General features: G+C 34.5%; 2 protein-coding genes across 2 annotated transcripts; both read right to left on the bottom strand.

Moving 5' to 3' along the window:
- Nucleotides 1-332: 332 nt before the first annotated feature.
- LOC145581967 (polygalacturonase At1g48100-like) lies at nt 333-4,952 on the bottom strand. Its single transcript, XM_081639006.1, has 6 exons — nt 4,378-4,952; nt 3,386-3,553; nt 3,241-3,285; nt 2,458-2,665; nt 1,772-1,853; nt 333-1,105 (listed from the first exon to the last, which is right to left on the bottom strand). The coding sequence occupies exons 1-6, from the start codon at nt 4,804-4,806 to the stop codon at nt 604-606; spliced, it is 1,434 nt and encodes a 477-aa protein (XP_081495132.1). The 5' UTR covers nt 4,807-4,952; the 3' UTR covers nt 333-603.
- Nucleotides 4,953-11,608: 6,656 nt separating this feature from the next.
- Nucleotides 11,609-20,363, bottom strand: LOC145581966 (uncharacterized). Its single transcript, XM_081639005.1, has 6 exons — nt 20,281-20,363; nt 13,963-14,344; nt 13,502-13,698; nt 13,242-13,383; nt 12,968-13,127; nt 11,609-11,671 (listed from the first exon to the last, which is right to left on the bottom strand). Exons 1-6 carry the CDS (start codon nt 20,361-20,363, stop codon nt 11,649-11,651), a joined length of 987 nt encoding a protein of 328 aa, XP_081495131.1. The 3' UTR covers nt 11,609-11,648.
- Nucleotides 20,364-21,098: the final 735 nt, after the last annotated feature.

Below are 21,098 nucleotides of genomic sequence, written 5' to 3'. Positions count from 1 at the left end.
ATAGGGATTTCCCTTTCTTTTCACTTGTTCTGTAAACGAGAATCAATTCATAATTTTAGTCCATTTTGTAGGTTCTAATGTGACAGGCGACATTAGATTATACCAAAGCCTAGATTTTCTTTAGCACTTTGGTTTGTCCAAATTCATGCAATTTTTGGCTAAAACTCCTAGACAATAATGCGCTGTACATTTCCCTTAGCATGCACTTTGAAGAAGAAATTAGATAAGATAAAAGCAAAATATTTAAAGTAAATACTTTGTAATAACCATAAAACCTCAATTCTTGGTATATTTAAGCAGTAACTTGATCATGGAAAATAATGAATGAAGGGTGAGATCAAATAAAAGTGCTTCAATCTATATAAACATATCAAATCAATCCATACAATAGACATAATCATGTCCCATAATTTCATCACACAACAAGGGAGAAAAATCCCAAATGGGATGAACTATTACTACATTGTATCCTAACAAATGAAAATCATCAAAGCCCCTCCAAAAAATAAATGCAAGGACTCTATGTTGTATACATATATAGATCCATTCACCTATCTAAAAAAAATGTAGCTTCAAATAAAAATCATAACCAAACACTAGAAATCAACACCCATCAACATGTTCTCCAAGCGAAAGCGGCATACCATCTTGTAAACATTCAATAGGAGGGATAGTTAAAGTCTCTTGAATCCCATAAGCATTCCAACAAAAGGGGTCATCCACAAGCTCCCCTTGAGCAGGCAAAAGTTCGACTTCCGACATGGTTATATTGGTGCAGGGCACTGCATCACTGCACGCAAAGTGAATAGGTGCACTACGAACGTTGTTGTACGTGCCCTTGATGTTCTTGTAAGTCACTCCTGAGAGGTAAACAGCCGAGGTTTCGTTCCTGCAGGCCTTTGTAAGGCAGTAGTATTGGTCTATTATGATGCTGTTGGTTGTGTTTTCCATCTGAATATCCTGAAATGATATGTCTGAAACCGTGCCTGACCCTCCTTGCCATGTCTTGATTCTTACTCCATTGTCCGAGTTCTTGATCAAGGCGCCTTTAACCGTTATGTTTGATACACACGAGCGTGTATTGTGCACTCCAAGACTTCCAATGCTAACAATTAGAGAAGACAAGGAGTGTTGGTTAGCTCAATATCTTTGGGAAAGGAAATAATGAACAAAATTTCTTAGGCTTTGTTCTTTTTATACCAAAATAAAAAGATTAGAGAAAAATAAGGGCTATATGTATATATTAAGTGTAGATATGCGCTACTCAAGTTAAATTAATACGCTGTATATAAAAGGCCAATAAATTTAAATAAGTTCGGATATAAGTTTTGTGCAGAAAAGCATATGTGTTCTTATTACAAACAACGTAATACTATACACTTTCTATATCATCAATTTGGTGAAACAAATTTTATTTTTTAATCTTATGAGCTTCAAAATTGATCTCTAAGCTATTATTTTAAACTTAAATAAATTTAATATTAATACTACATCTTATATATTCTATGGAAAATATTATATAATTTCAGGCTGAATTTTCAATTGAATTCGGCTGTTTCACTGAACACCATGAATATTGTATACAATTGAACTTAGTAACATCCAATTACACTAATTCCAACCAAACATAAAAAGCCAAACAAAAACACACCAAAAAAGTTCTTTTCTAGGAAGTTCTTTAGCATGAAGAAAAAGACAATTAAATTCATGTGTTAATATTAATATTGTATAATTGAAAGGAAGAGAGTTCACGTTAAATAACACTATTCACCTGATCCCGTGACTATGGTCGCACACCACCCCTTGTATATCCACATCCGAACAACCTGGTCCTATTGATATACAATCATCTCCTGTCATCATTTACATAATTAATCACATTAATTTTGGCATCAATCACTAATTAAAAGGAATATACTTACTAACAATGAGCTAATCACAAGACTAATTTTTCCGTGTGCCACTTGGAAGTAGGGGTGCAGTACAGGTGAGTGGAAAAGATCTTTAGCTCGATAATCTTTTTATAATTTTATAGGAAAAAGTTAAATTTCTTTGTTTGGTCCCGTTAAAAAAAAAAAAAAAAAAAAAGAAAAAAAAAATCTAATTCGACCCTGGTTGTAAGACAAATGAAATTCCGTGTGCCACTTGGAAGCAGGGGTGGAACCAAAGGGTGCGGGTTGGAAGTTGAAACCTTACTCTACTTAAAATTTTATAAGCAAAAGTTAAAATTTGTTTGTTTGATCTCTTAAAATAAAATTTTAGTCTCGACTCTAGTTGAAAGACAAATATTAAATTTACTTTTCTAAAAAACATACAAATCACCACAATATATACATATATATTCAAGAAAAAGTTGTATTTGATCTTTGGTTAGTTTTTGACCTTAGGAATAATTATTTAATTTTACTAATAGTATTAGCACTAATACAAAAAGACTAAGTAAATAATTTGACTTACCATTAGCAATCATGGAGTTGTAAATGCCAACATTTCTAGTGTCCTGAACATGGATGCCATCAGTGTTGGGACTGCTTTGAGGAGAATTAATTTGGATCTTGTCTATTATCACTCCATCACATCCATCAAATTTTACATGAAATTGTGGACTGTTTTGAATTCTTAGGCCACTCACTCTTGTATTGTTGCTCAAAAAGAACCTAATCATCTGCATTAAAATTAAAATTTTTAAGTACAAAATACGGAAATTAAAGCTCATAATAACATATGTAATTATATTTGTGATATGATCATACATATCACGGTTATAAATTGGAAACTCCTCTCAAAGGAGCAAACGAGTCAATCCCTTTGAATTTTTTCAAGAACATGTTGGTGATTAATAATCCACGGGATTAAATTTTAACTAACTTAATAATTCACGAGATTAAATTATATATATATTCTGAATTATTTGAAGTAAATATCAACTCACTTAATAATCTACGTGATTGAATCCCATTTACATCACCTACTTTGCGACTCAATGTCCAAATTAATTCACTATTGGCTACTTAATCCTTTCCTATGTACATTCCTTCTCAAAGTATATTCCATTCACATGTGTAAAAACAAAATGCTCAATTTAAGGATCAAAATTTCATGAATAGCAAGATAACCATCCTAAAAAAAAGTGAATTCCCCCAATAAAAATCCAAAAAATCAAATTTAAATTTATTTTTCCGTAGCAAAATTATGTTAATAAATAAATAAAAAATGTAAAAGTAAGAAATGGTAACTTACAGCAGGACTATCACATGGTCCAGGCAATGGTGATCCATGTGGACCCTGAAACATAGAAACAACAACACAAAATTGTTAAACCCAATTAAGATTACATTACTAAAAAAAATAATAATATTAATTAGGTTAATTAAGAAATAATTACCTTGTGAGGTTTACAAGGTAGGTCCCACCATTTTTGACCATTACCCTCAATGGTTCCAGTGCCATTTAAGGTGAAGTCATTTAATCTGTAAAACACTAACCATTGCCTTTTGCTGTCTGATTCCGGCCAGCAATCTGGTCCGTCTGGTGGCATTAACATACCATCAATCTGTACCATACAACACACGTTTCATCTCTTTATTACATCAAGCTCGACTTTCGAGTATTTATTACGGGTATTCAATTGGACTCAAAATTAACAATATTTCACGTCTTTAAATTAAATGGTGATACGTAAATATGACAGCAAGAATGTAAATTTTCGAACTAGAGAATATTTTTTCATCATCAAATAATAAATATAGCTGCTTGTGTAGTTGTGTATCACTTCCAATTCTCCCCACATACTTATTTTCATAATTTAATAAATGCTTTAATTTCTTTAGGCAACATAGTAACTAATATTACGAATATGTACCCATATTGTAGTATAAACAGAATTCGAATTGGCGCGAACTATATAGGATGAGCCAACTAATTAAATCTAGTGTACTATTTTCTAGCTCTATCAAAATTTAAATTTGTGAGAACATATATAATAAATTAGAAAACTTGTATATGTACACATTTCTTATGCTTAAAAAATTCAAAGTATGAACTATAAAACTATTACTCAAATGTAAGTTTAAATTTAATCTTTTCCTTATAAATCTCAATTAATTGTTAATGTAATTATTATTTCTTAATCTAATTATAGCTCCACACACATCCCCTACCTTAATTTTTTACCTTTTTTTTTTCTTAGTTGTTACTCGTAAATTAAATATAGTACGGAGCATAACTTAAATAATAACCACCCATATATACAAGTATACAACTTAGGAGTTTATTAATTCACTTATTAATAATTTGAAAGTGAAAAAAATAATTTTTTACAAGGTAATTAAATTCCCAGTGACAACACTATGATAAACTTCAAAACATAGAGTTTACCTGCAACACAAGGCCGGGCTTACACGGGCCACTAAAAATAGAAGAAGTGATCATGAACTTCCCTCTAGTAGGAACAAGAACAACACTCGATTCGACGGCACACGGCGCCTTCCAAGCAGCCTGAAATGCATTAGTGTCATCACTCGACCCATCTCCGACTGCCCCGAACGAGGTCACGTCGAATATGCACGGCCCTTCCGAGTCGGGGCTCGGGTACGGAGTAGAAGGAGCAACAGGAGGAGGAGAAGGTGAAATTTGATCATCACCACTTGGAACAGGGGCATAACTAGGAGAAGATGGTGCGAAAGATTTCCCGCCTTTTTTCTTATGATAATGAGCTCTTCCTTCTACTAATAACACATTTGTAAAATGGTGGGTTAAAATTATCGATATTAATATGACAAATGTATAATACGAACAATGCTCCATTTAAAAATAAGGAGTGAAAAAAAAAGAATATTATGTTTAGGTTAGTTTTGTTATTATGTGTTTGTGAAAATGAAGTGAACTTCAATGAGTATATATATAGGGGAAAAAAGGTGTTATAGATAAGTAAGTGAAATAGAATTTGACAACAAAAATTGGTATATTTTATTTGGTTGTTGAGTAGTTATATAAACAATGGGAAGTAATTTATGGAAAATATGTAAATAGAGTTAAATGTAAAGTGTCAAAAGAAATGAAGTATGGGACCATTTTCATGAAGTTGAGGTTGTGAAGTATACTTGGAGTTTCAATGCCGACTTGGAACACCAAAGAGTTGTGCTTGCACTGGAAAAACGACACGTGTTGGGTTTTGGTTGATCCAAGATCTCTATGAAGAGACTATGTTTTGTATTTGCAGGGAAATAATTTTAGTAGTTATACTAATTTTAATTTATATTAGTCAAATTTTGAATTTCTCTCGATATCTTTTGGTCATATCATATATATATACATGGTTTGTTTAAGTTAATGTATGTACTAGTAGCTTCACCATTGGATCATATAGATGGTATAATGACGTGAATTGAATAAAACTTATTCTTGATTTGTAACGCGAAAATAAAACTATTACTTCGTATTATGTAGTGCATATTTTGTAAATCCTAACTCTTATTTTGTATATTGATGGAGAAAGTTAGTGTATTATTGAATAGTGGGTCTCTCACATATACATAGGTATATGATTTATGTCTTTTTTTACCATTATCTTTGTCCTCTTTCAATATAAGATCTTAAAGAATTTTAGATATTTTTTTTAGCCAATCATGTCTAACAAAATCTTGGATTATATACCAATTGTTAGAGTTCAATAAAAATCTGTCTCAATCTGCTGGCACTTTCACAAGAGTTATACTTGATAATTTCCTCTTTTAGTATAGGGTTTTTATTTTTTAATAAAAAAAGGAATAATGAAATTCCTTCAAGCAATAGAAAGAATAATTATAATTGATTTGTATTTGTATAATAATGTAAAAATTATTATACCAATACAATCCAAACTTATTGTTTAGAAATTAATTGGTGAAAGCTCTAATATCTAAATCTAACACCTCATATTCGATCGGTATGCTTCTTTGGTCCAAATACTACAAAATAGTTGCCACATATATATATTTAGAGGCAAAACTATTGTATGATCAGGCAATGCTCCAGTTTGTTACTTTGACTGTTGATATCTTATTGTACTTTTGAAGTTCCAAAATATAAAATCCTTGTTGAAAATTAGCAAATAATAAAAAAAGCTAATGAACAGAGTAAACACACAAAATAGACATACCTCAATACAAATTGTAGCAACATAAGTACATAACCTTAGAGAATGTAGATGTCACATTTGCTTCGAGTTTGGTTCAAGTTTAATTTGCTCGAGTAGTTAACATATTTAGGCTAGCCCAATCTTCAATTTATGTTTATAACATATAGAGTTGATTGACGTATCACATAAATTGTAAGCTCAAATTGTTTTATACGAACAATTTTAATTCATATCAAAATCAAATTATCTAATTCCAAATACAATAATTTCAAATCGAGTAATTTATGAGTAATAATATAATTCCATTTGCCACATCTATACGTACATTTAAACCAATAATATGAAAACTAAGAAATACAAATTGGCTCCATAGTACAGTACCTAAAATGGTATTATACATGACGTGCCTACTGTCTAGTTTGTACTAAATAATAGGAAGAACTTCATATAGAATTATTTATTAAATGAGTCGGCCTCTATTTTTAGTGGCATTTTTTGGCATCATGTATTTGTTTTTATTAACTGAAATTTCTACCAAACTTTTGTTAAATTTTTTTATTTTTATGTTTATCTCTTTCGTTCTATGTTTTTAGTGAAGTGTAAAAACAAGGTAGTAGTAGAAGTATTGTTTTTGTTGTAAATTTTGTGGCTCACAAACTATCTAAAATGTCCCACTTTCTACTTTTGATCCCTGTTATTTTTAAGTCCCCCCTTGTTTGTCGAAGCTTTGGAACTAGTTCATTGTACAATATGATGCAATTTCCATTTCCTAGCCTTTTCTGTCCTTTTAAGGTTCCTAGAGAGCTCAACACGTCGGTAACTCTATTGTATACTGCCAGTGCGAGCTTACATACCTCTCCCCATACTCTACTTATAAAAAATAGGGTTTGGATGATAATGGGTCGAATACTCGAACTGTTATTGTTATTGGATATGGCAAATAATGAAATAAGTCATTATTTCATATCCTAGAATATTAGGTAACCAATTTTTGAATCGGATATTGTATTAAATACCAACATGACATCCATATATATAGTCGGATTAATCTGATATTAACAAATTGAGTACCATATTTTTGGATTTGATATCAAATCGAGTTCTTTTCTCTCTAGTTTTTCTATTATTCATCTTATTACACTCAATATATACTTTTTCCACCAAATAAGACTTGACTTAATGGAAAAATATGTAATACAAAAAAGTTCTATATAAGAAATTGTTTTCTACGAAAATAAATTTTACCAACTTTCATATGTGGTTGGCCACACGGTGTGGCTAGCCATCATGAGGGTTACTTTGTTAGTGTTATAGAGATTACTCCGTCAGTGTTACGTTATAGGGGTTAATCGGTCAATGTTATAAGCTTTACTCGATTAGTGTTATAGAGTTATCGTATTCTTTTACAAGCGGCACAAAAAACGCGCTACCTATCCCAATATTTTATACACACTCGGGTGTATCGTGCATTTGTGCACCCAACCAACCCGAAGTTAGATTTTTGCTTTTCATTTGATGATTAAATGAAAAACAATCATCAAAATAAGAATAAAATGCTCATGGGTACCATGCACCTGGGTATATTTAACAATCTCTCCCTTGAAGGAATTAAACCCGAGTAAAAAAAATCAGAAAATTTTCGACTTGACATTTTCCCTATCTACTAAAAACAGTACTGTATGTATTTATAAGTACAATTTAATTCAGCACTCAGGTGGATTAGAGGACAGGGTGCCCATAGTTTCTTTAAATGAAATTAGTTGTTAGTGGTTTTCTTTTCATATTATTAGGGACAATTCACAATTGTTTAGTTGGTACATGAATGATAAATTGATAATATTCCCTCGTTCTCCTATTAATTACTTCGTACTTGGTCTTTAATTTCAAAATATGATCCAATAATTAGAAGTATCATTAATGAACAAAAATAGATTGGGGTCAAATTCGTTTGGCCTTTGTACAATTGTACGTCGCTTCATACAGAGCACTACGTACGGAATATTTTAAAGTATTTATTTATTTATTTTTTTGAAACAATTTTAAAGTATTTATGATATTATAAATAAATAAACTATAATATCATAAACTATAATTATGATAAAGTATTTATTTATTTATTTATTAAATTACTTTTACTATGAAGTATTTATGATATTATATTTTATTTATTTATTTATCATATTATTTGTTGTTTTTCATTTTTTTTCCACTTGTATTCCGTAGTAAAGAAGAGGGAAATAGTTGATTTACTTATTATTATTATTATTTATTTATTTATTTATTTATTTATTGTTGTGACAAAAATGGTTGAAGTACTCGATTAAGACTTATTTTACTAAAACTTTTTAAAACTTATTTTTAGCATTAACCAAAACTATGTTGTATATAAAGATTGTATAAAATTGTATGATACACAATTACATGTGTATTGATCAATAAGAGTCAAATACAAGTGTTTCTATTTCAATTATCTGTTTGATAAACATTTCAATTCATTGTAATTAATTTCCTAACACATAAAGTTGTGATCAATTAGATTTGACGTACATCATTCTATTATCTTCTTCAACGTATAAAATGTCATGTGATTTCAATAATAGATTGTTTTTTAGTGTAATAAAAGTGATAAAGAAAAAACTTGATAAGCATTGTTTGGACAATTTGATGATGGAAAGAAAGAAAGAATAAAAAGAGGACAGAAAGATAAATCTATAATCTATTTGTTGTGGTTCATGTCAAATAACAATTAGTCTAACCTAAAAAATAAAAAATAAAAACACAAAATCTCGTGACTCTTTTTTGTTGGATTGCTTCTTGTGGTTGGAAGATAGAATATTATAGGCGTAGAATGAAGAGATGAGACAACAGAATTAAACGATTCACGGGCCAATTTGGAACTCTCCACGTCCACTACCAACCATGTAAAAAGAAAATATAATTTCATAAATAAATAAATAATAATATCATAATGACTTGAAAATATGTAAAAATTAATGATATATTTATTATTGTAATTTTCCAAGAATATTTGCCTCTTTGAGCTGTAATTCTAAATAATAGTCATTTTTTTAATTTGACATGAGTTTACTATTATTTGATTGTATTTTTTTTCAATTAATCTCACTTATACTTGTTTTACATTGTTGTATTCTCACGTATACAATATTACAATCATTGTAGTTTATTTAGGAATGAAGGAGTGTCATACAACCAAACTTGCACTTAGTCATACCTAGCTTAATTCGACTAGTAATAAATAATCTATAAACCGAATAACGAATGACCTAAATCAATCCGATCTGAACTTGATTCAAACAATCTATTTGCCATATACTATTAGTTTATGTCTATTACAAACTTCCTTTGTTCTTTTTTACTTGATCCACTCTTACTTTTACACTATTTATCACTCCTCTTTTGACCGTCTTTTATGAATTAAATGAGGAAATTATGGGATTTTGATAGAATCATCTCAATAACTACTATCATATTATAAAACTTCAGTAATTTCTTCTTACAGAAAATTAAAATTATGAATAATTAAAATTTATATTAATAAGTGCGAAAAATAAAACAGATCAAATGATAAGAAGGGAGAAAGTATTCTTTTACCAGCCGAAATCATAAATCCATATCAGGGAACTAAAAGTATGTGACATGTGCCCTGGTAAAGCTGTATTGGTATCTACCAACTACCAATGAGGCAGTAATATGCGTGACCTATCAAATTATTTTATGATGAAAAGTTTATCAAAATCAATGTAATTGTAAAGTTATAAGTTTGTATGTTGCATACGTCTCTAGTTATGTTCATGGATCATTAGATCTACTGCTGGAAGATTGGAAATTATAAACTAACAATTTATTTAGTCTTCAAAATCTGTTTCTTTGTATAGATCCCCTTTCAATTACAACAAAACAAATTATCCTTCTTCACCACACTGCCAAATAGGTACAGAAAATGTGAACAATGTTGTACTAAATAATACTTTGTAGGTTATACCCTTTGAGAGCCCTAGAGCTTGTATTTATACCATAATGAATATGTTTAATTTATACTTAATTTTTTTTAGAACTGTTTATACTTAAATACTTACACACATATATGATTAATGCCACAATTTCTGCCAAGGGGCACCTATTGCATGCATAGATCAATGAACAATTAAGGATCAAAACTCGTCTAGAATGTGTAAGAAAGAGATCTCCTGAGCAATATATCCATGAATATATGTTTGTGCGTAAAGAGAGACACTGATGCAAAACAAATTCGATATTTAAGTACCACTCTCAAGACTTTAACCAACTAATCTAGTTGGCATCCACATGTTCATGAACAAATTAAAGTGATGGTTTATATTGTTGTGTTTGTTATCATGTTGAATTGGATTCATTGTTTAATAAGTAGAAGAGGTATTTTCACCGAGAAGTTTATTAAATTGGACAAACCACAAGACCGGGCTCATATTATTATTACACTTGTAACTTTGTAAGAAGGCCAATTCTAGGAGAGGTGATTCCCTACTATAATAATAAGTTTGGTGAGATTCGATCCTTGGCCTCACGCCTAGAAATTAAAGAGCTAGCTAATTCACTAGCCTCTTATCTCAAGACGGCGCACGGAGCTCATATTAAATGTATCATACCCATAGTGGTAGCCACATAAAAGATAAAATTAAATATAGCATATTTATTTGCACTAATTTAGCTAGTATCTTTATATTCTTAGAGCAATGAAAACCTAAGTTATTCCTCTTAAAGATAGCATAATTCGAAGCAGCACGAGAGTTGTTAGTGTAGCCTATGCAATCAGCACCTGAGTAGACATATTGTAAAGGCATCCTTGGAAGAACAAAATCGAATAGAGTCCGTGATCCAAAAAGTATTTTGCAAGTATAAATGAAGGGTGTCTTGCATGTACTCGTATTAACTAAGATACAAAGTATCTTGCAAGTAATACTAGGCCAAGTCATAGTCAAGTATTGTAAGGCTCAAACCATAAATTTGTATTCGATTAGAAGGATATAAAAGTAGTTCGTCATCAGTTAAATAGATTGTTGTACAAGACAGAAGAGGAGTACACACATGCCTCAAAGGTATACTTGTATAGTTGTATGTATTAAGATTGACAACACATATAAACACGTTTATATAGCTTCATCAATGGATTTCTTAAATAGATTTAAAGGAATTCTATAGCGCGCATTCAATGTGAAAGGCTAAATGATCTTGGCTTACAGTGATAAAACCAGAATTAGTTCTAGGTGAAAGAACTACAAAATTTTATGGAAATGGAAACTGAAGAGTGTTTTTCTTATGACTGTGATCCAGTCTAAGGAGGGTGGAATATCAGAATGGCTAAGTATACCTTTGCAACTGCTCATTCGAGCATCTGAAAAAAGATATATTCTACTTTTTATACATCTTCAGTAACAAAATCATTTGAAGATAAGATAGAGAATTCATGAAGGGTGGTGAACCAGGCAGACAAAATCTCCTAGTGGCGCGACAACTTTTCTTCCTTCTTTCATCACTGCTTCACAGATAATCTCTCTGTTGAGAAGGAAAATAGTGTTAATAATAACAATGGTAAAAGAGGTAAACTTAAGAAATGAAAGGAGCTTGTTAAGTACTGGCCTGGTAGTATACTAAATGATGATTACCTGTATAATCGACATATATACAGAGTTAACAGATTACAGCTATGGAGTATATGCATGTATATGCCAGGTTACTATCAAAAGACATACTTAAGTAAAGATTTCCTATGTTACCATACTCAAGTATCCGTAATACAAAGTCTGATGATCATCCAAATTATTGAAACAGGTCGTCATTCTTATTTTGCCCTTGCAGACAAACTATCCACACAAAAGCCTTGATTATTTTTTAGGACCTTTATTTTCCAAATCATACAGGACAGTGGAAACACGGTGATATATGATGCAACAACATAATCAGATACATTCTTTTTAATCCAAACAGCACTTAGAAAAATGGAACTATTAAAGCTGGCTGTCAGGAAAGAGTTTTGATCTGTGTCCAATTGTTCATCATTTCCACAAAACAAACAAGATAATATTTTGATGGAACGAAGAATGCAGCAGACACGATTAGGAAGCATGGAGCAATGATGAAAAGTCCAATCTTGATAGCATTTCTTGTTTTTTTTAGCTTTAGGGTAATTAGAAGTGTTGTGGGGGCAGGGTTCCGAATATAACAGTCAAGTTTGGATCATATTATCGAGTTATGAAAGTGGTCAAGACTTAAGAGTTCCTTGAGAAAGTATGCATATGCTACTTTCATTGGAATACATAGTGAGCTAATGAGCTATACTGATACAATTTACCAAAAGCTGTTTCCTTTAGAAGTTAAGTCATACGAAGTATATATATTCCTAAGATTATGATGCAATACAGTTCATGTGCTTACTTCATCTAAGTTTGTCTCTGTACTCACCTTATACTTGAAGGTGCAAAGACTATTAAAACACGCCTGATATCACAACTGTTACTACTTACATACTAGTGATGCAATACAGTTCATGTGCTTACTTTATCTAAGTTTGTCTCTGTACTCACCTTATACATGAAGGTGCAAAGACTTAAAATGCGCCTGATATCATAACTGTTACTACTTACATACTAGTGGAGTGTATCATATAACGAAGTATAACATAATGATAAGCATGCAGGTATTTGTTAAACAATTAATGGTGCAGGTTTCCTAACTTAGCAGAAAATGTAAAAATTTAACATGTTTAGCAGGTTCTATGTACGGCAAAATGAAATTGCACAATGCAAAATGTAAAAAACAATGGAAATATTAAAGATGAAGAAACAGACTTACTTATCAGCTCATAAGTAACAATCATTGTGGTTCCATAAAGTGACATATTTAAGAATCGCGGTCCAAAACCTCTATAAAATCCCCACCATCCATCTTCCTTAAGAAGTGCCTTAGTTGTTTTGATTACTGAAGGTCTTACATCGCCATAATTGTCCATGACCTAATCACACAACTAATCCGTTGAAAAAACACTAAGAAAAAAAATTAACTGCAGCAGATTAGCTTAGCCCCATCCTCAAACATGAATTATTTTTTATGCTTCAAACATGATCACCTGAAGCCGTGTCTTGACAGTGTCTATAGGAGTAGTAATCATCGAGGAGGCAGCACCAGCAACCATTCCTGCACTGGCTTGAACAGTTACCATCTCAACAGAAGATGGTTTCTTCTCTACTTTATCCGTATATCCCAAGCTCCTAAAATGGTTAGAAAGACATTAAGATCAGTAGATGTCTATCATACTATAGTGTGTAGGATCTAATTTGCAACAGTTGGGGAATAATTAACAAAGCCCGGTAATAATGCAACTCTTACCTCCAAATCATATGTTGGGCTGCACCATATGTGCCCCACCAAAGTGCTGATGCAGGGGATTGAGTTAAAGCTGTCAATCCAAACCCTCTGTAGATGCCACGGATCCCTTCTGACCTCATCACTTTACGTATAACATCAAATGGTCCATTGCAAGGCATGGTTCCTGGAAGTCCTTGAGCCATTAATCTTTGGCACACCTGTACATACATTTTAAAAAAAAACGAAGTTGAAAGTGATGCGTATTGAAACTTAAATTGTATAGAAATCCTAAGTACCTATGATAGTACAGAAAGATTCCTGTAAAACATAAGTCAGTCAAAAGCTTAAGCTTAAGCTGATGGTTAAGGCCTAAGAATACACTCTATGCTCTATCAATTTTCACCCTTCAAAATTCTATGCATAATATAGAGTAGGAGTCAAACAAAAGTTTTATCCAGAAAGGGTAAAAATATTTTACCTACCACATCCAGTGGAACAAAGTATACACAGGAAACTAAGTTCGATAACATGCCTGCAACCCCGTTAGCAATGCCAAGACGAGTTGCCTCTGGCATATTGGATCCCTCTAAATACTTGAGTGTCATGTCTTTAGACATTTCAAGAGAACTCAAGACCAGAACCCTCCCTGGTATTGATCCAATGGCCGAAGTGCCAAAACCTCTGAAAATACCAGGAATGCCTTCAGTCTTGAGTAATTGTGCAAACACTGATACTCCTCGCATCTGAGAAAGGCCTGAACCAGCCACTTGCATTCGAGTCTTGACAACTGCAGTAGGATGTAGCAAGCCACACTGAACGGTAAACAGAATAGCACCTATAACATGAAACCTTGTCTTGTCCAACCTGTTTCAGATGCATACATTGTCATGTATTCAGCATTTTCATACACATAGACCTTAAGTATCAGCTATGCCAGAACACTGAATCTAGTGTATAGATTATAGTGGCATGTCCAATATAGTTCTGCTAATGGTGACATTAGAAGGTCACATTTTATATTTGCTATTCGAAACAGAAATGCACTTACAATAATAATGTCACAGCTCAAGCTCATTCCAAGGTAATAGACTACAAATTTGCACTACACCAACAATTACTCAATCCCTTTTTTCATCCCATTTTTATAGGCATTATAATGAAGAAAGGGTCGGAGAAGATAGTATGTGGTTTGCATCTTGTTTTACTCCCTCGAGACAGAGGTTTTAATTCGCCATCCTCCATACAATACAAGAGGGGTTCCCCTTCCTTTAATTTGCCTCTGCTAGGGGATTGATAATAAGATGAGACAACTCACAAGTTACTCGAGCTTGACTCAATCAATCAAAACTCAATCTCAATTTACAGTGAAGAGCTTGAATCAAGACACTAACAAGCTGAACAACTACTAACTTGACTAGAAAATCTCTTGATGAGAAACTAAAGTTATTTTATATTTATGAAGTATATATGTTAAGTTCATCATTCTAAAAAGTTATTTAGCTTAATGTTTAGAAGTGGTTTCGATATCATCACGAGTTTACAAGTCAAGCAGCTCAAGCTTCCATTATTTTCGATCCCAGCACCAACCTCCTCATGCAGTCTAAGTGTTAGATTTCGGGAAAACTCCTCAAATTGGAGTGTGTACCATTGATCACTTTATATAATGTTACAAGGCGATTCCTAATCCCGTTAGGAATCTAATAAGATAATTATACAAAATATATACAAATATATCCGACAAATATTATCTAAAAAATAATATCTATCACACCCCCACAGTCGAAGCGGTAGGAGGACGAACGCAGAGACTGGATCTGAAGTCTAAAAATAGCTCCCTTGATAAGCCCTTAGTGAAGATGTCCGCAAACTGAAATCGTGAAGGCACATGTAGAACCCGAACTTCACCCAACGCTACCTTTTCCCGAACAAAGTGGATGTCCAATTCCACATGCTTGGTGCATTGGTGATGAACCGGGTTACTAGAGAGATAGATTGCACTGACATTATCACAATAAACGATGGTAGCCTGTCGAAGGGGACAATGAAGCTCCAATAATAAATTACGAAGCCAACAAGCTTCAGAAACCACATTTGCAACGCCTCGATACTCCGCCTCTGCACTTGATTTAGACAAAGTAGGCTGACGCTTTGTTGACCAAGAAATGAGGTTGTCCCCAAGAAAACAACAATAACCCGATGTGGAACGACGGGTGTCTGGACAACCTCCCCAGTCAGCGTCAGTATAAGTAATCAAGCGAGTAGGAGCAGAAGGATATAAATGTAAACCGTGATCAATAGTACCCTGAATATAACGCAGAATGCGTTTTAACGCATCAAAATGCGGCTCCCTGGGATCATGCATTAATAAACACACCTGTTGTACCGCATAAGCAATATCTGGACGAGTAAAAGTAAGATATTGAGGTGCGCCTGCAAGACTGCGATACAAAGTAGGATCCCGGAACGGAGAACCCGAATTCGCACTAAGTTTAGACTTAGTGTCGACTGGAGTGGCGGCAGGTTTACAGGTACTCATACCTGCACGCTCTAATATTTCCTCTGCATACTTCTGCTGAGACAATAACATATAGTTGGGTGTGCGAGTAACTGCAATCCCCAAAAAGTAACTCAATGGCCCTAGGTCAGACATAGGAAATTCCATCTGTAAACTAGAAATAATTTCCGTGCGCAACCTGTCAGAAGAAGTGACTAGAATAATATCATCAACATAAAGCAGTAAATATGCCAAGTCATTCCCTTGCCGAAAAGTGAAAAGAGAAGTGTCACTCTTAGCAATGACGAACCCCAACTTGATCAAAAAATTCGCAAAACGTTGATACCAAGCCCGGGGGGCTTGTTTCAAACCATATAGAGCCTTGCGAAGACGACATACATAGTCAGGTTTACTCCGATCATAGAAACCAGGAGGTTGATGCATATAAACTGTTTCCTGTAAGTCACCATGCAGAAAAGCATTTTTAACATCTAATTGATGAATGGACCACTTTTTAGCCATGGCTAAACTGAGTACTGTGCGAATAGTTGCCGGTTTAACAACCGGACTAAATGTCTCATCACAATCAACGCCAACTTCCTGCGACCTACCATCACATACAAGACGAGCTTTGTGCCTTTCAAGGTCACCATTAGACTTGTATTTATGCTTAAAAAGCCACATGCAATTAACCACATTCACCCCCATAAGTCTAGGTACCAAATCCCAAGTTCCCGTTTTAATTAAAGCACTATATTCATCAAACATTGCGGCATTCCAATTATGGTCTTGCAAAGCTTGTTTGTGATTTTTGGGTAATGGGGATTTATGCTCAATGGTCAAATGGGCATATTTTGGATTTGGTTTAGAAATGCCATGACGAGATCTCGTCTGCATTTGAGGTGAGGAAAGAAGGTTGGGTCGAAATAGCATGGCTGATTGGCGATTTGAGGTGGAAGGAGGTGGGGTAGGAGTGTTTTGATGAGATTGGGCCGAAAAAGGGGAAAGAAGCCCAGCAGAAGGGGAGGGACGGCCTTGGGCCGCTGGTGATCCAGCGCCTGCTGGACGTGGGCTGCCACAGTCTGGCTGGGCCGTTGGATTTCCAGCGCCCGCTGGCCTGGGCCACCAGCGTCTGGTTGGGCCGCTGGAAATCCAACGCCCAACGGCTGTGGGTTTGTGGTTGGTGGACTTTGAGGTGTGGGGTGAGCTTGAGGATTGGGCCTGGCTGCTGCTGAAGCATGAAATGGGTTAGGAGAGGAGACCGATCATCAAACCCCAAAAAATCATAGTCCTTAAGCTGAAATTTCTCCAAGTTTTTAAAGGGAAAGGAAGACTCATCGAAAGTGACATGTCGAGATATGATGATTTTCCGAGTTGTAAGATCTAGACATTTATAACCCCGATGGTTGGAAGGGTACCCTAAGAAAACACAAGGAGTGGACCTAGGAGCAAGTTTATGTGGAGCAGTTGCGGAAAGATTAGGAAAACAAAGACAACCAAAAACCCGTAAATGGTCATATGATGGGTTTTTACGAAACAAAGCTTGAGCCGGGGTCATGTGTTTTAGAGATTTAGTTGGCAAAATATTAAGAAGATAAATGGCCGTCTCTAGAGCATGTGACCAATAAGAAGGGGGCAAGCAAGCATGGAATAATAAAGTTCGTTTGACATTATTGATGGTTCTAATCATCCGTTCGGCTTTCCCATTTTGAGATGAAGTGTGTGGGCAAGAAAATCTAAAAACCAATCCATTGTCAAGGCAAAATTTTTTGAAGGGGTCATTGTCAAATTCGCGACCATGGTCACTTTGAAAGCATTTAACAGGACGTTCAAATTGTGTTTGCACATATTGTCGAAAATGTAAGAATGATTGGAAGGCTTGAGATTTATAAGCAAGAGGGATAGCCCAAACATAATGTGTGAAATCATCAAGTAGAACCAAATAATATTTATGACCATTAATACTCCGAATTGGAGAGGTCCACAAATCAGCATGAATAATGTCAAAAGCAGAAACAGTATTATTATTTGAATCATAAAACGGAAGTCTAACATGTTTTCCTATTTGACAAGAATTGCAAAATGAGGGGTCGTGCTCCTTATTACAAGAAATAAAATTATTGCTCCTAAGAAACTGTAAAGATGAAGGCCCGGGATGTCCTAGACGATCATGCCACGGGTTGACTGCAGTGAGAGATGTGGCTAGACATGTGCTTGGAATATGGGTTGTGACTGAATAGAGGTCCCCGGCACTATTGCATCTCGTTATTACCCTCCCCATACGAAGATCCTTCACAGAAAAACCATTAGGGTCAAATTCAATAGACACCGAATTAACAGAAGTAAATTTACGCACAGAAATTAAATTTTTGATAATTTGTGGTGCAAGTAGAACATTATTAAGCCTAAGGTTATTATTTGGAAGGGAAGTATGACCATAACCAGTAATTGGAATGTGATACCCATTGCCGACTAAAATATGATTATTAGTGCTTAAATTAAAAAGGGGAAGAAGAGTACCGGGATTGTTTGTCATGTGAGACGTTGCACCCGAATCCATGTACCATCCATTTTCCGTAGTTGATAGACTCATTGATGAATACGCACTGCCTAGCTCGGTTGGATTCATCGGTGGGCCATAAGAGGTAGGCCCCATAGAGTAGGCTTGCTGAGGTGGCCTACTAAGAATTGGCCTTGGCTGAAATTGGCCTGTTGTTGGAAACGCGGCAGGAGGCACGGCCCAAGATTGTTGTTGCTGCCAAGCCTGCTGAGAAGTGGGCCACTGCTGCTGTTGGGCCCATTGGGGCTGCCAATAGGATTGGGTTGAGAATATTGCCATTGTTGAGGTTGTTGTTGCGTGTTCTGTTGCTGTTGCGGGTTGGGTGAAGCTCCACGACCCCCTGCCTTACCACGACCTTTACCACGGCCCTTGGCGCCGCCGCGACCCTTCCCGGAGGTTCCGCCGCCCTTGCCGACGGTGGATTGTTGCGGCTGCTGCTGCACAAGATCGGCCTGCTGTCCCGGTTGCTGTTGGGCAACGAAAGAAGAAGCTGGTGGAGCAGAGTCGGAATTCCGACGAGTTTCCTCCAATAAAAGCCGAGACCTGACCTGGCTGTGTTGAACGACGGTAGAGGTTCGGATTGTGCTATCATCGTGGCCACTGTATCGAAATCAGTTTTGTTCAATCCCGCAACCAAACGAAGAACCAATTTTTGATCAGAAACAGGTTGATCAACGTTGGCTAATTGATCAGCGATGCTTTTCAATTGTTGACAGAACGCAGTAACATTGGCGAAGTTATCAAGATGAAGAGTATTAAATTGATTCTCGAGGTATACCGCCCTTGTACTCTTGTTATCTTGAAAAATATCCTTAATACGATCCCAAATTTGTTGAGCAGTAGCTTTCCTAGACAACACAGTGTTGAGAAGATCAACGGAAATCGTTCCATAAATCCAGTGTTTAACTATCGCATCCAAACGAGTCCAAAAGGCATCGGAGATGTCAGTGGGTTTGGGAGTTTTTGGATCAATGTGGTCAAGAACGTTGTATGCACAAGCATGGTTCTCAAATAATTCAACCCAAGTGAAATAATGGACGTTAGTGTAGTCTGGTGTAATCGGGATCGCAGTTTTGATATTATTGACCGCGAGGGCCAGGTGAAATTCATTCACTGGTGTTTTTGGCGGTGGAGGAGGGGGGGTTTCGCCATCTTGAGACATAGTTTCAAGCTATTATCAAGGATCAGTGAAGAAGAATGGGCGGCAGTAAGGTGTAGCGGAAGCAAGAAGGGAAAAAAAAAAAGAATAAAACCTAGGATCGTAACCTAAAGTTGTGATACCATGTTAGATTTCGGGAAAACTCCTCAAATTGGAGTGTGTACCATTGATCACTTTATATAATGTTACAAGGCGATTCCTAATCACGTTAGGAATCTAATAAGATAATTATACAAAATATATACAAATATATCCGACAAATATTATCTAGAAAATAATGCCTATCACTAAGCAATAGCACTCACTGAAAAGTATTAAAAAAATAAAATGCAAGACATCCCAAAAATATTCATTAAGAATTTCATAATACTCAATATTTTACATGATCTATTCTATTGTACAGGCAAGCATACATCACAATTTACAAATTTATACTCTTACCCTGCATCAATGTATATCTGCTCTGATCTTATATCACGTCATACATAGTAAATCATGGCAGTATATGCAAAAATATGTACACACTACTAATTACTACTTTAACTACTACTCAACAATAAAGTTAAGAAAGGGTGAAAGAAGGAAACCTGTCCCAGTGAATATTGGTGTCAGCAAGAGCTTCAGCCAACTGAGGTGGTGTACCTGCCTCGGCCGCCTCGAATGCCGCCATAAATAGATTAGCCGGACAGCCAAATACTTATTTGATCACTACTTGCTACAATATGTCGCTTATTATAAGTGTTTTAATTTTCTGGTGCAAACTGCAAAGTAACACGAGTTTTTGAGGACAAGAAATTTGATTGTAATGTACAGGTATTCTTGTTAGTTGTTACTACTGTTATCTGGGAGACTTGAGAAGTTTCTATATTATTTGAACAGTATCTAACAATTAAAGAATATTGAAGAGTACTCCAGTAAATAAATTATATTATATGCAAAGGAAGGAAAAGGCAAATGTTGTATTATTGGCGCAAATAAAGTATGGTCAGTTTGAGAAGCTTATGTTGACTAATCTTTGACGCATTTTTTTTAACCAAGCGGCTATAAGTTTTAGCTGCACCACGCTCTATAAAATAAACATATTGAGGCTATGTATTATGTATATTTCCTCCGTTTTTTTAGTTGATACCGTTTGATTTTTACACCATTTACACAATATATTTTGACTCGATTTTGTAGTTTATAGATACGATGAAACATATTCATGCGGGATCTTGTTTGAATCGTTTCAATATATATTTTATTAATATCCCCTTTTTTATAATTTTACAATATTGATAATTAGAAATATTAATCGTTAAAAACATTCGTTGGCAAACGTGATAATAGAAAAGTGTCAACTAAAAAAACAGAGAAAGTATATATGAGGGTAATAAAAATGGAAAGTCCCAGTTTATCTTCTTGA

Source organism: Chenopodium album, chromosome 15, assembly GCF_948465745.1.
Source record: "Chenopodium album chromosome 15, dcCheAlbu1.1, whole genome shotgun sequence".
Lineage (NCBI taxonomy): Eukaryota > Viridiplantae > Streptophyta > Magnoliopsida > Caryophyllales > Amaranthaceae > Chenopodium > Chenopodium album.
Note: the sequence above shows the minus strand (reverse complement) of the source record. Positions and strands in the feature narration are given on the sequence as shown.